The sequence below is a fragment of the Exophiala spinifera genome (genome assembly GCF_000836115.1).
Source record: "Exophiala spinifera strain CBS 89968 unplaced genomic scaffold supercont1.2, whole genome shotgun sequence".
Lineage (NCBI taxonomy): Eukaryota > Fungi > Ascomycota > Eurotiomycetes > Chaetothyriales > Herpotrichiellaceae > Exophiala > Exophiala spinifera.
In genome coordinates, this window is record NW_015622514.1 from 2,420,243 (window position 1) to 2,433,353 (window position 13,111).

General features: G+C 53.9%; 4 protein-coding genes across 4 annotated transcripts; 1 reads left to right on the forward strand and 3 right to left on the reverse strand.

The window, feature by feature from the left end:
* Nucleotides 1-936: 936 nt before the first annotated feature.
* PV08_03188 (uncharacterized protein) lies at nucleotides 937-1,761 on the forward strand (the record flags this gene model as incomplete). The annotated part of the gene is made up of 1 exon (XM_016377545.1): nucleotides 937-1,761. The coding sequence occupies one exon, from the start codon at nucleotides 937-939 to the stop codon at nucleotides 1,759-1,761; it is 825 nt and encodes a 274-aa protein (XP_016239115.1).
* Nucleotides 1,762-1,920: 159 nt separating this feature from the next.
* On the reverse strand, nucleotides 1,921-3,705 carry PV08_03189 (uncharacterized protein; the record flags this gene model as incomplete). The annotated part of the gene is made up of 3 exons (XM_016377546.1): nucleotides 1,921-2,256; nucleotides 2,329-3,242; nucleotides 3,303-3,705. 3 exons carry the CDS (start codon nucleotides 3,703-3,705, stop codon nucleotides 1,921-1,923), a joined length of 1,653 nt encoding a protein of 550 aa, XP_016239116.1.
* A 2,495-nt stretch (nucleotides 3,706-6,200) lies between these two features.
* Nucleotides 6,201-9,115, reverse strand: PV08_03190 (uncharacterized protein; the record flags this gene model as incomplete). Its single annotated transcript, XM_016377547.1, has 6 exons — nucleotides 6,201-6,384; nucleotides 6,442-6,550; nucleotides 6,605-6,848; nucleotides 6,896-8,875; nucleotides 8,956-9,014; nucleotides 9,076-9,115. 6 exons carry the CDS (start codon nucleotides 9,113-9,115, stop codon nucleotides 6,201-6,203), a joined length of 2,616 nt encoding a protein of 871 aa, XP_016239117.1.
* A 970-nt stretch (nucleotides 9,116-10,085) lies between these two features.
* On the reverse strand, nucleotides 10,086-12,759 carry PV08_03191 (uncharacterized protein; the record flags this gene model as incomplete). Its single annotated transcript, XM_016377548.1, has 2 exons — nucleotides 10,086-12,307; nucleotides 12,519-12,759. The coding sequence occupies 2 exons, from the start codon at nucleotides 12,757-12,759 to the stop codon at nucleotides 10,086-10,088; spliced, it is 2,463 nt and encodes an 820-aa protein (XP_016239118.1).
* Nucleotides 12,760-13,111: the final 352 nt, after the last annotated feature.

Below are 13,111 nucleotides of genomic sequence, written 5' to 3' on the forward strand. Positions count from 1 at the left end.
GCGGCGACGGATGTCTATCTCAAGCCCAGCTTCATTCACGTCGGTCTCCACTATACAGTACCGCGAACACGGGAGCCGAGCCATGGTTTCGGATTTGCCAACCCGCCGGGTGCTCCTCCTATCTAGCACGCGAGAACTGATATGTTGGTTGCTGCCACCTGGAATTGTCATGGATAGCATTCCGGACCAGTTGAGCTCTCCGCCCGCAGTATCTCGGGAGACGTTTGAGCTCAAAGCTTCGCTGAAAGATTGCGAGACTGGATGATCGACGTCGAGATTCAGTTGGCCGACCCGCCGTCACCCAGTCCTTTGGTTGTAGTAGAAAGTGGGCTTCATCCCCAACTCGACGTTCCCAAAGATATCGGGCATCGGTCGCGGCCCGGACTCATCTATCAAAAGGGGTTAGACACCCTAAAGGGTGTGCAGTCCAGGAATGACATTCTTGAAGGCCCAATCATTGAGAAAAGGGGCCGAATCTCGGACCGTACCCACCGCGAAGTAGTTCGAAGGGGGTTGGTCCTCACGACGAGGAACTCGAACTCAATCCTTATCGCAAACTCAACACGCAAAGGCCCAGCTCCTGAGGCCATGGACATGTCATTTGACCATGGGCCGAGATCTTAGGGTTATGGGCCGAGATCTGATACTTGTCATATCATCGCCGAGCAACCGACGAGGCGGCCCTACCATGTAGGAACTGTAGATAAGCCCAGCTGAGGCAAACGAGACGCACAGGAAAGCTTCCAAGACAATTAATACTGTACGTGGTTTACCCGGTGTGAAACCAGTCCATCTTCCTTTGCCACTCTTCTCAAAGGACAACTCGTGTTTTTTCTGCTTTGTCTTTGTCGCTGCTCTTAAAGTTTGACATCAGTCCCGACACAACTACCTGTCACCGCCATCTATCCTGAGTCCTACCCGACTCATAGTCAAGAAATGTCCGCCGTACGTGAGCTTGAGAGTGGCTCTCGCAGCACCACTGGAAAATGGACACCATTTGACTGGGACGATCCAATCCATGGGCCTCAACAGAAAGGAGAAGTGGTGGTCATTCGCACTGGAGGCACGTCTGGGACCCTGGCTTCAGGTCTGTGGCGCACAGGTGCCGTGATGCCCGGGTGCAACGCCGACGGCACATGCGACGTCATCTACTCGGCGCCGCTCGGTGACGAGACGATGCTGATCTTAGAAGGGTCGTCGGAGGTGACGGTGACGGCGACGGGCAAGAAGTATCACTTCGAAGCAGGTTCCATTCTGTCGCATCCGAAGCACGTCGACCTATCCTGGCACGTCAATGCACCGTTTCTGAAGAAATTCTGGACAATCTGGGACTGCCCCATCCCAGGAACCAAAGAAGACGACTTGTATGTAGGCCACATCAACGACAACCCGGCCTCCTGGACGCCGTTCTCCTGGGATGAGCCGGGAGTAGGCCCGCAGACGGCTGGCGAAGTCAGTCTGGTGCGAAACAGAGGGTCGACCGGGACTTTACAGGTCGGTCTTTGGCGCACGGGACCCGGTATGCCAGGCTGTAAGCCGGACGGCTCCGCGGTTTTCCCCTACAGTGCCCCCCTTGGGGACGAGACTATCATGGTACTGGAAGGCCAGGTGACCGTCACCGAGGATGAGAGCGGAAAGACGAGCTCCTTCCAAGCCGGGGACATCGTGGCCCTGCCATCAGGCCTGAAGATCACTTGGACCTCCGTTGGGCCGTTTGTGAAGACATTCTTCGTCCTCACAAATGGTACCCATCCCAATTGAGTTAGTTTTGGCATCATCGAGCCATGATTGAGGATCATGGAGCGTGACCCGAGGCTGTAGGAGTGGACAGGACAGGATGGTAGGACAATAAAGACAGACGCGAGCCGAATCAAAAGTGGGCGGCTACACAGGGTCTTCTCTGACCATACCAGCCAGAGTCTAAAACCACCCGGCTTCGACGCTTAAGTAGGGGTTATTCATGCCATGAAATCCAGTTTCCAGTGCCATGTTTTGATATCCAACCGAGTCTTCCCACAAGTCGAAGTTCGAGTAATCGAAAAAGTCGGCGAGAGAACCGTATTGATTTTGGTTGACTACTCCTTCAACGTGTCCTTCTTGCTGCGGGACAGGGCTTGGAGACCGGGTTGGAGTCGCCCAATTGTCGATACTCTCCCAAAGTGCCGTCAGCTTCGGCAGCACATTGATATCGTTGTGGAAATCCAGGATTTGTCGATAGCGCACGCAGTTTTTGTGGAGACGCTCCAGCCTCGTAGCCTGCGCATCAGTCAGTCAATCGATCATTGATAGTAGCCAATTGCGATGGATTCATGGTCGAGGAATGCGTACCATGCGTGCTGAACTTTTCCAGTAGTGTGACAAGTCTTTCAACAACGCCAAACACGTGTTGTACTGTTGGAGTGAAGCCTGGCGCTCGACTTCGACCCCGCCACCCGCAAACAGAGAGTGGATGGAGCCAGCAACCATGGCGCAGTAGCCTCGGAAGCAAGAGACTGTCACGCATCCCACGCGTCGCACGTCCTGTAACATGGAAAGCGCGTTTGCATGCCTCTTACTGGATGTCCAGACTCTGTTCAAGAAGTCAGGTGGCACCCTACTCGCCGTCAGGGAAATTCGCTGCTGAAGGAGGAACGGGTGGTGTAGCAGGCATCCAGACAGATGGAATAGCGCTCGAGCATAGAGCAACAGGCCAGCAATTTGCGGATCGACCGCTCCGTCAGGCAACGAGGCTCCGGTCAAGACGGCCTCCAAGGGCTGATTCATGCCATAATTCAGCTCCAGCCGCAACAAAGTCGACTCCAGTGCCGCGTATCGAGATGTAGACGACCAAGGGACAACATGGCGGTGGTTCTTGTCCTCGCGTAGAGTATATTGAACAACGTGATTCAGGGTGGTAGCCATGAGTATGAGGAGGGCAAAATGACTTTGGGCCGGTAGGGATGTTACGATTGGGGCATCCCCAACGAGCAAGTCCAATGTCGAAGTTGGATGCTCTGAGCCTTCTCGGAAGCACTGCTCGTTGGACGGCAGCTGCAGTTTGCAGTCATCCTCTTGGATGGCCGGGGGCCGATCTCTGCCGCAAGACACCAGTCTGTCCAGCAGGTACACCGACCAGAACACTCTTCTGCGCTCCTCTCTCTGTGCTGGGTTCAGACCTGACGGCGGCTCCATGTTGAGACGGTAGCACTGCGCGATTCGAATTCCAAATCCAAGTTTGATCCAGGCAGCCGCACATCGCCCATCTATCCAAGGTTATCACTCTGCAAGATAGGGTTCTCTAGGTCATTCAACAATATACCTACCTGAGTAGTCAATCACACACAGCAGGAGAATCGTCTGTACCAGGGAGACGGCAGCGTCCTGTTCAGCTACGGCCGGCGACATCAAAAAGACACTTTTCCAAGCTTGCTCGGTATATGCTGAGATTCTTTCCGCGTCCAGAGGATGGAGACGTCCCAAGGCCGAGAACCGCCGCCCACTCGCCAACAGCGCCAGGCACAGGTGTCTTGGAACCGTGCCAGCCGCCAGACGTTCCCGGAAACTAGCCTCGTGGAAGATCGAGTAGGGTTGGTTGTGACAATAGCGAAAGTAAAGATCGGCTGCGGACAGGAGAGCACGATCAGGCACCGTAGCTTCACGTTCGAGCTCCTCTGGGCCGAACTTGTCGAACTTTGAGCCCGCGCGTGGGACATTATCTCGGTCCATCCTAGATGTGAGGCTTGATGCAATTACCATTTGTCAGTCGACTCTCCCACTAACACCCCAGGAGCATTTCAGCTTCACCTTTGGATACTGGACTGAAGAGACGCCAGCTGCCGCGCGAGTGAATGTAAGTCGATCGGCTCACTCTTGCATTCGGCAGCACCGCCCACCGCCGCGGACATTGTCGAATTGTCTGAGGCATACAACGAGACCGCGCCAGACACGCGGGGTTGTAGTTGGGATCCATCCGAGTAGGAGCATTTCTGGCAGAGCCGTGCACAGTACGTGCATGCAGGTCGATCACCAGAGCAGCGCACCTTTTTCCGTCTAGATAGTCAACTCCGTGAGCAATGCTATAACGGATGTCGTCTGAGATCCGGAGTACGCACCTGCAGTTCACGCAAGCCTGCCGGGCTCGTTTCGTAGGCCTGTAATAGTCCTCGTCGCTCGCAGCCCTCGATCTCAGAGGGGACTCGTTCTGCTCAGACATGGGTACCGATCTTCTTCTGCTACCACGGCGGAGAGTACTGGCGAAGCCGTCTTTTGGTTGCCCTGGTGGTGGGGGGAGGGTGTTCAAGTCACCATTATTATCCATCTCCTCGCGGTCGAGGGAAAGCTGGGCCTTCTATTCCCTTGTGACCCCCTTTGGGGACAGCGGTCCAAAGAACCCCACCGCTGGGGCCAACTAGTATGCCACACTAACTAGCCACCGTTCAACGCGACCATCACTTATCAAGGAGTTGTCAAATATCCACCGACGTGGCCAGGAGCTATCGAATCTGATTTGTTCCCTTGTGTCTATCTCGAGTGATCCTCGGATTGGACCAGTGTAGCTTTTTCTTTTTTCGATTGATAGATACGGACATAGATAGGAAAGTCGTCGAGCTGCTGAGCTCCCCTCGTAGTATTTGTTCCCCACTCGCGTTATCGGTAACAGACCCCAACGATACTCGCGGTTGACTTCTGCAATCTTTCGTCAGGTGGAAAGGTCTGAACTGACCGTGCCAGCCCCGTCCAACATTCCAGCCGTACGGGCGCCTCAATATTGTGAAGTCCAGTTCGCATCCCTTGCCCGTCGCGATTCGACATCGACGAGGCATGCAGAGAGCCAGATACATTGCGGGATCACCGTTGTGAAGAGCGACATGAACCCACCACTCTTGGTAATTTCGCCAAGGGCTGCTTCGAGGCCGGCTCGCGGTCCCAGTTACTGCTGCTGTTGGCTTGACCACAGAAATTTCAATGGTCCTTCCAAGCGCCCGACAGAGTCACTGGTATTGAACAGCGTTGTTTTCATTCAAGATCGCTGGACGCTGGCCGTATCGTCGCAGGAGAAGGTGAGGTGAAGGGGGAGCATAAATACTGACCAAACAGGGTGTCCTTCGCGCGCCTACGGAAATCGACGAAACCACGACAGCCAACGGACTACTGTAATATGCTTTGGCCCGAGCAAAAGAGTAAGCGATAGTCAACTGTGAAGAATCCAGAGCAAACTCACTCGAACAATCGACAATCGACCGATCGTGGCAGCAAACAGCAAAAACAACACACATAATGCTAATCTGTCTCTGTTTGCCAGTCTGTCTGCCACTAGCCTCAATGTGGGAACAAAGTCTCAAGGGAGTTCACACTTAAGTGACTACCTAGTCTACAACCGTATCATGAGTCCTTGAAATTACACTCTTGTAATCGTCTAAAGTGCCATTTTCGCAAAACTCCAAGCCTAACTCTTCGAACAGCGAAAAGATGGGTGGGGAAAAGGGGGAAATGGTGCGAAGGAGGAGGGAAGCAAAGGGCGAGAGAATTATGGGAGGGGGTATCATGGTGCTCTGTCTGTGTATTTCCAAATCAACGCGCCAGTTGGAATATTCAGCCCTGCCAAGGCACCTGCCATGATTGTCCATGCTACCTGCTCTCGATCACCCCTTGTGATTCATTCATCCAAGAACGGGCTTCCAGGAATGACTGGAATTCAGGAAAAGATCGAGACTGAATCTTCGTCCAGAGAGGATCGGGTGACCCATCCCGGGATCCGACTTGGGGTCAATTCACAATTGACATCGTGGCAACGAGGATCGGCTTGCGCGCTGTAGTAGTCAGGCGGCAGGAAAAGCAATGGTCTCGGACAAAGTGGACGAGTAGACATTACTTGTCGAGGTGATTGCACGGGGTGCTGTGACTGAATGCCACTCTGGTGGTGCCGGAAGGGTTGTCGCTTGTCGGCGTGACCATTAACTCCGTATCGTTGAAGGGCTGATTCGTCGTCAGCTTCAGCCGATTCCACAATGGTATCGGCTTCTGATGAGAAATGACCTTTTCAACGACCGGTGATCAGCGCTCTGACAGACTGGGGACTGCTGTGCTGTGCTTGGTTCTGTGCTTGGTGATGGTGCTGGTGCTGGTGCTGGTGCTAGTGTTGGGCAAGGATGGTGTGGGACGGCGGTGGTCGATGCCGGGGAGATGGATAGGCATAATCGGGACTAGATAGATTCTCGACATCAAGTCATGACGGTACCTTGATGTTGAGTCTGTCGTTTGACTTGTTCCCTTGCCCAACGTGCCGCGGCAATGGTTCGTTGTGAGAATTCGCGACTAGCTCGAGTTTCTTTGATAAGCTTTGTGACCCATTCTTGTCTATAATAGCTTGAGAGTGATCCGTCTGGGAACGCCTCGCCGAGGTCACTTAAACAAGGCCGTCAGTAATGAACAAAAGGCATATCAAGTCAAGAAGTGACTTACGCAATAATGCCCATACAAGCCCTCAGAAGCCCTTCGTTGCGATTCAAGTCATTTGACACTGTTTGCAGAAACTCGAAAATCGCTGGTACGTAGTTTTGAAGAAGTTGCACTAGGATGTAATGTAAGCAAGGGCGACAGGGTTTCTAGTGACAATGTAACTCACCTTTCTCTGTCCCCTTGAAAGCTAGAATCAGGCCGGACCAAGCATCAGCGATACCCGAACGAAGAGAGACAATGTAGTCAAGCATATCGAATGAAACGTCATTCGCGACAGAGACGTTATTCGCCTGTTGAAGAACTTGGGCGACCACCGTCAGATAGGTCTCAAAGTGCTCACCAATGCTGGTAGCGACATCACCAAAGGTCTCGAGGATCGGAGGCTTGAGTTGGTTGGCAAGTTTATCGGACTGTGTCGAGTTAGTTACTGGCTGTCAAAACACCAAGCACAACATACTCTAAGGTTGTTCAAGAGGTAGTTCATAAACGTGTCGCAATAAGGTTGTGCCTTGTCCTCCAACGCGCGGACGATGTCGCTGACAAGACCAATGGCCAAAGAGCACATATCCGGAGCATCTTGATTGCCCAAGGCGCTGTAGAGATACGGGACAAAAGAGTCCATGTACTTGAGAAAGTCTCCCGCCAGAGCGTTTGCCAATCCGCTGACAATCTGAAAAATGACTTCGGGGACTGAGGTCTGGCCTGTAGCATTGAGGATCTCCAAGGAGATTTGCATTACTCGATCGGCTTGAGGAGCAATGTTTTGTTCGAGTCGTTGGACAATGGCGAGCAAGACACTGCTCAAGCTTACTTGCAGCTCTTCCAGAGTGATCTTGTCATCAATGCTAACAATTTGCTTCTGCATGGGGATGGTGTTCTCCAGTCGTTGGATGATGACGTTGGACAATTCTGCCACAATCTGTAAGCTATCGTGAGCCGCATTGGTCACGAAACCGCCAAGAACCTCATAAGCGGCAGTTCGAAGTTGATTGCTAGCCCCTTCTTTTTCTGTGACCGCCAATAGTGAAGTGACACTGTCCTGGAAATGTGGTGTCAGAGGATTTGCAGCAGCTCCGTCTTCACCCACAAATCGCTCCGTCAAATTCAAAAGTGCCAGGCAGCACGACGCCGCAATCTTTGGGTTGGCCATCAAGCCATTGAAAAGAGCTGACATGAGAGGCTGGAGATGTGTTGATGGGTCGATACAGTCCGAACAGTAGTCACAGATTCTGCTTAGTGCATATGCCGCCGAATCTTGTACTTGGACGACAGGATCCTGCATCATGCCTATCAGGACCGGGAGTGCCTGTTTGACCAGGGGATCCAGAGTCTTGATCTCGGGACCGTCCATGATTGCACCGAACGAGGATACGGCTGCGTCCCGCTTGGTCCAGTCTTCACTGCGCAGGTTCTGTTCGACAAAGGCCAGAACGGTTGGGACAATCTCGCCTCCGATTGTTTGTGCATAGAGTTGCAGACATTGGTAAGCGGCGCGGGCAGTGTTGTACTCGTCCTCGGCGTCATCCTCCGTCACCTTGGTCATCAGCTGAAGCAGAACTGGAACGACTTCTCGGGCTGCGACTCTAGCGAAGTGGAAGTACGGTCGTAGTTCAGTGGAGCCTTCTTGCTGTGCTTGCGTGTTGTCATCTTCGATGCTGATTTCTTCCTCACAGACCGTGCACCAGAACTCAATAGCCAACTTGGCCACATCTTCCTCGTCATTCTTCATACCCGCAATCGTCAAGCCGAACAAGGCCTTTTCCATGTAAAACCTCATCTTATCGTAATAGATGCCCATTATCCGGTTGAGACATCCGAAAGCAGCCGCCTGCACCCTCGTATCCTGTGATTGGGTGGCCTCGCACACGACCTGCATGATGTAGTTTCTTTCGCCTTCATTCTCAAAGTTGCTGCGAATAAACTCGGTGGCGTCGCTGAGAGCAGACAGGGCGGACAACCGCACGTCCTGGTTGGATTCTTCCTTTCTCGCTCCCTGGACCACGGCCGTGAGGATGGCATTCGAGTATCCGACCAGGGACTCGCGGAGCTCGAGATCGTCCGACTCGCAGATGAAGCCAATGGTGGTCAAACTCGACTGTTTGAGTTTGTCCTCTCCGGCACCGACATTGTGCACGAGAGCAGGCATCAGATCGGGCCACTCATTGCGGGGCAGCTCGATGGCAGCGACGGTTGCAATGAGCTGTGCGGCGGAAAGGGCGGCTTGCGGTGTGGCGTTGAGTGTCTTGAGAGCCAGCTCTTTGACCTGTCGCTTGATCTGAAGGTCCACGCCCTGTAGCCATCGTGCCTGGACTTCTCTTAAGCGGGTGATGTCACGATAGGAAAAGGCATTTTTCAAGGCGAGGCCGGCGGCCTGTCGAACTGCCGCGCTGGCCTGGTCGTTGGCAAGTTCTCGTGAGAGGATAGAAAGGTATTCGGACTGTCAGAGGGCACAAATAGTATTAGTTGAGGTGCTGATACTGGGAGAGGAGGATTCGAATGGAATTTGAGAAGACGTACAAAATTTCCCTCACGGGCCTGTCTCAGTTGTTCTTCCGCATTGCCTCGAATCGTTGCATCTGGACACAGTTAGAGATGCCAGAACGAGGCAGTTCTGACAGATCGACGTGATGTACTTACCCGGAGAAAAAGTGTTCTCCAAGACTGAGTTGACGTCCATGGCTGCTGAGTCGACCAGCGGTCAAGAAGAGACGGGAACAGGGTGGTCAAAAATCCGGCTGCGCGAGAAGGCTGCAAAGTGCGTCGTCTAGTCAAGGAGGAGGGCCCAAAGGGAGGATTTTAATTCTGGAAGAGAACAATCGGCGGGCGATACGCAGGTCTGGATGTCAAAGGAGAGAACGACCTGCGGGATGTGTGTTCAGAAGCGGAAAGATGAGAGAGAGAAAGGCGGTCGATGTTTTTGAGAGCGAGAGCGAGAGCGACCAAGGGCTGCGAATTAACTGCCTCTGCACGACTGTGGTGTTTTGCAGCAGAATTGGGATTGATGTGGGATGTTGACGCTCTACGGGGTCCAACTAGGGCCTGAACGCATGTGCTTAGTGACTCCTGCCTGCGCCTGCGACTCGCCGTAACGCCCGCTAATACGTCGCCCAAGCCAGAGCCGAAGTCCCCCTAACCGTCTAGTACGACCGTCACTGCCCAGCTAACTAGTTAGAGCCTCAGACTCCTTGTTACACTATTACAGTCCCATGGTACCTACAATATCCTCACTCTCCCACACAACAACCCTTGACAGTGCTTGTCTATCCAAAAAGACCGGGTATCTAACTGCCTAGGTATGTACCCTGCTCACGGCATCGACATCCTCTGGCCACCTGCTTCTCCTATGGACGTTCTCTCTCTGACAGCGGCACATTGTTTGAGCCTCATCCTCAGGCCGAGGCTGAGGCTGGGCCAAAGGCAAAGTCTATCACCACCCAATCGATCAATTGATGTCCGTAGGTCTCGCCCAGGCCTAGTGAGCCCAATCGTTGGGTTTTGATCCGGCCTCGCTTGGAACGGCAGTGCCTCACAGCCTCACTATCTGTTGTTTTATGTTGGCTCGAGACGTGGCCAATACTTTTCTTCATCGTCACATTGGTTCTCGGTGTTAATCACATTCGCAGACATCATTGTCCCAGCTATCAGCATCATCCGGTCATGATCTCGTCGTCCATTTCTTCGCCTTCTTCCTCCACAGATCCATCAGCAGCATCGAGGTCGAGCACAGTATATCCCAGACCAGCGTCATCTACAACCGCAACGGCCCTCCTTCCTACCCTCCCATTGACTTCGAGTCTCGCCGGTGTCATTCCAGCGTTCATCCTACCAGAGTCAAAAACATGATGTACTTCCCAATTGTCTGCCTGGACATCGCTCGCGAGGAGCCGTGAGAATATCCTGATGTCAGTTTCCGTTGTGGCGAGAACCATGCATGTGTCCTCGTCGACAAACTTGACGTCTAGGATGCTCTTCGCCTCGCGAATCCGAGCTGGCGGCAGTTCAGCCGGACCGAAACGCAGACCTTTGCCTCCTCCATCCTGCTGCATGATGGACTTGATGTACTGTAGACTGCCTTCTTCGGAACGGTCCCTTGCCATGCAATAGAGCCGGTAGATGGTCCTGTCATGGACGTCCGGCACGATTCTGAGATCCAACCGGCGTCCATCACATCGTCTCGGAAACTCCAGCATGTGACTGGGCAGTATGCTCTTTCTGAAAGTCTCTGCAATCTGTGCGAAGACTCTCTCGGCCTGCGTCTGCAGGCGTCCGACCACTTGGCCAAAGGTAGGCATACTCTTGTTCTTCTTAGCCTTTGGCGGAGGAGCCGCTCGTCTCTTCATGTAGTCGAGGAAGAAGCCAGCGTCGGTATCGTCCTCGATCAGCGCACCTGCCGACTGCTCGGGGCCGTCTGGGACGATGTATTTCTTGATTCTGCTGTCCTTCATGGCGCCACCGACATAGTCCAACACCCTCAGCAACTCGTTCTCGCCCGTCCATGATTCTCTGAGCTCCGCAGCCCTTTCACTGGTCTCCTCGAGGGCTTCGACTTCACACTCCCACTTCAGCCACTTCATGAATGCAGTAAACTCGACAATCTCCACCTTGACATCGGCGAGGAGGTCCTCGGCGAGAATCCCCAGGGCATTCACGGTCTCCATGACCTTTCTCACGTTCTTCTCCTCCAGGCCTAACCGCGAGCTCGTCGGACCAAACTGTGCGAGGCCATCGAGTCTCGTCAACACCACTTGACATCTCTCCAACGCCGGCATGAGACATTCGCTCGTCAGTCGCCGGACAATGTCAAGGCAATCCCCGACGGCCTTCTCCCACCTCTTCAGACCCCTTTCTCCAACCTCGTCAACCAACCACTCTTTCAGCTTGCCATCGCACTCGCCCGTGACGGCTAGATGGTGTGCGGCGTGCACAAAGTCAACGTAGTCGTCTCCGTCGCCGAGGTACTCGTTGATGTTCCGGAGAAATCTGCCCGGGAGATCAAAAGCGGCCTTGACTTCAGACGCAAGCTGCGTGTGGATCTGGGCGACGTAACGCAACAAATTGCCCAGCTGTGTCGCCTTCTTCGCCACGACAGGCAGATGCCTGCCCGTCTGGGAGATGAAGCTCATGTCCAGACCGAGCAAGTGCAGAGTCGCGGGGCCGTCGTCTGTCATCTGTTCCACAACAAGAAGGGCAGTCGACAAGAAAGGGTGACTCTCAATCTTGACGACTTTGCCACCCTTGGAACCACCAGGCAGACACGCACCGACATCCACCGTCCCAATCTCGAAGGAGTCAAAGATGCGGATATGTACGGCACATCTGTGGCCGCCGTTGTCACTTTGTAAGCCGACCAGCAGCGCATCGACACGGTCAACGGAATCGCCATGACCAGACCCGGCTTGGCCATTGGCATGGAACACGGCGTCAATGCTTGATCTGGAGCTGAAGATGTCGTCGTCGCTGCCCACGCCGAGAGGAGGCAGCGTGGCCAATTTAGGTAGAGATACCTCGATGTCCAGCGCGCCCAGCTCGCGGGGCAAGTCGGCCTTCATGCGGAGGAGCTTGTCCACGTCGGCTCTGAGTCCGAGGATCTCGTCGAGGGTGACTTGAGAATCGGGTCCCTCCAGACGTGTCCGTATGGCTGAGGACGTAGGGGCAGCAAAGTGCGTGTTCCAAGAGATGCAAGTGGGAGTGGAAGAGGGTGTGTGAGGGCGTGGGGATTTTGAGCTTGATTGTGATTGTGATTGTGATTGTGATGATGATGATGACTGTGACACCGTGGCCGCGGTAGTGATTCGATGTGCGATCTTGCCTGTAAACGCGTTGATCAAGGCGACGGTACTATCTGCACAGGCGACTGCCAGCATTTGTCCTGGAGAAAAGAGAGAGTTGAGCAAGTCAGAAAATGTCTCGTACGTCAGTAATCGGTAGTTGGCAGTTTGAAACCCTCAAACAGTACCGTGCGGTAGATGTTGACGAGAAGGGAAGAGAGAGAGAGAGAGAGAGAGAGAGAGAGAGAGACGCGTTCCGTTATAGCAGGTGTTCAACGAGAAGGGAGAGAGGAAGTACGTGTGAGAACTCACCGTCCCTTCTCCAAGCCAGGCCTCTGATCCATCCTTCTTCGTCTTCTTCATTTCTCTTCGAGTCGTCGTCGTCACCCTGGCCCGTGTCATCCTCATCGACGCCGCCGCCGCCGCCGCCGGTGTCACCACGTTCGAACTGGGCCTCGAACACGCACTGCCCGTTCAACCTCCACACGCCGACCTGTCCCTCTCCGTGGTCGTTTTGGGTCCTCCGCCTCGCCACCGTCGCCACCAGGTCCATGGTCGGACAATACGACACCAACGCGGGCCGACATGGTTCGGTCAACGTCGTCGCGGCGATTTGATGCATAATTTCTTTTTTTTGTTTTTGGCGAGATCAACGCCGCCGCGGTGAGTGATACTTGCGGAGCTGCCGTCGGCGAAGTTCGAGTCCTGAGGAGTGTGTTTTTCTCTCGTAGAATGCGGTTGGCCGCCGACGTGTGGACGCAGAGGTAGGTGGTGGCGGGTTGCAGGAAGAGATGATGATTCCCACCCACCCACTCACTCACTCACTCACTCACTCACTCACCCACTCACTCACTCACTCACTCACTCACTCACTCACTCACTCACTCACTCACTCACTCACTCAC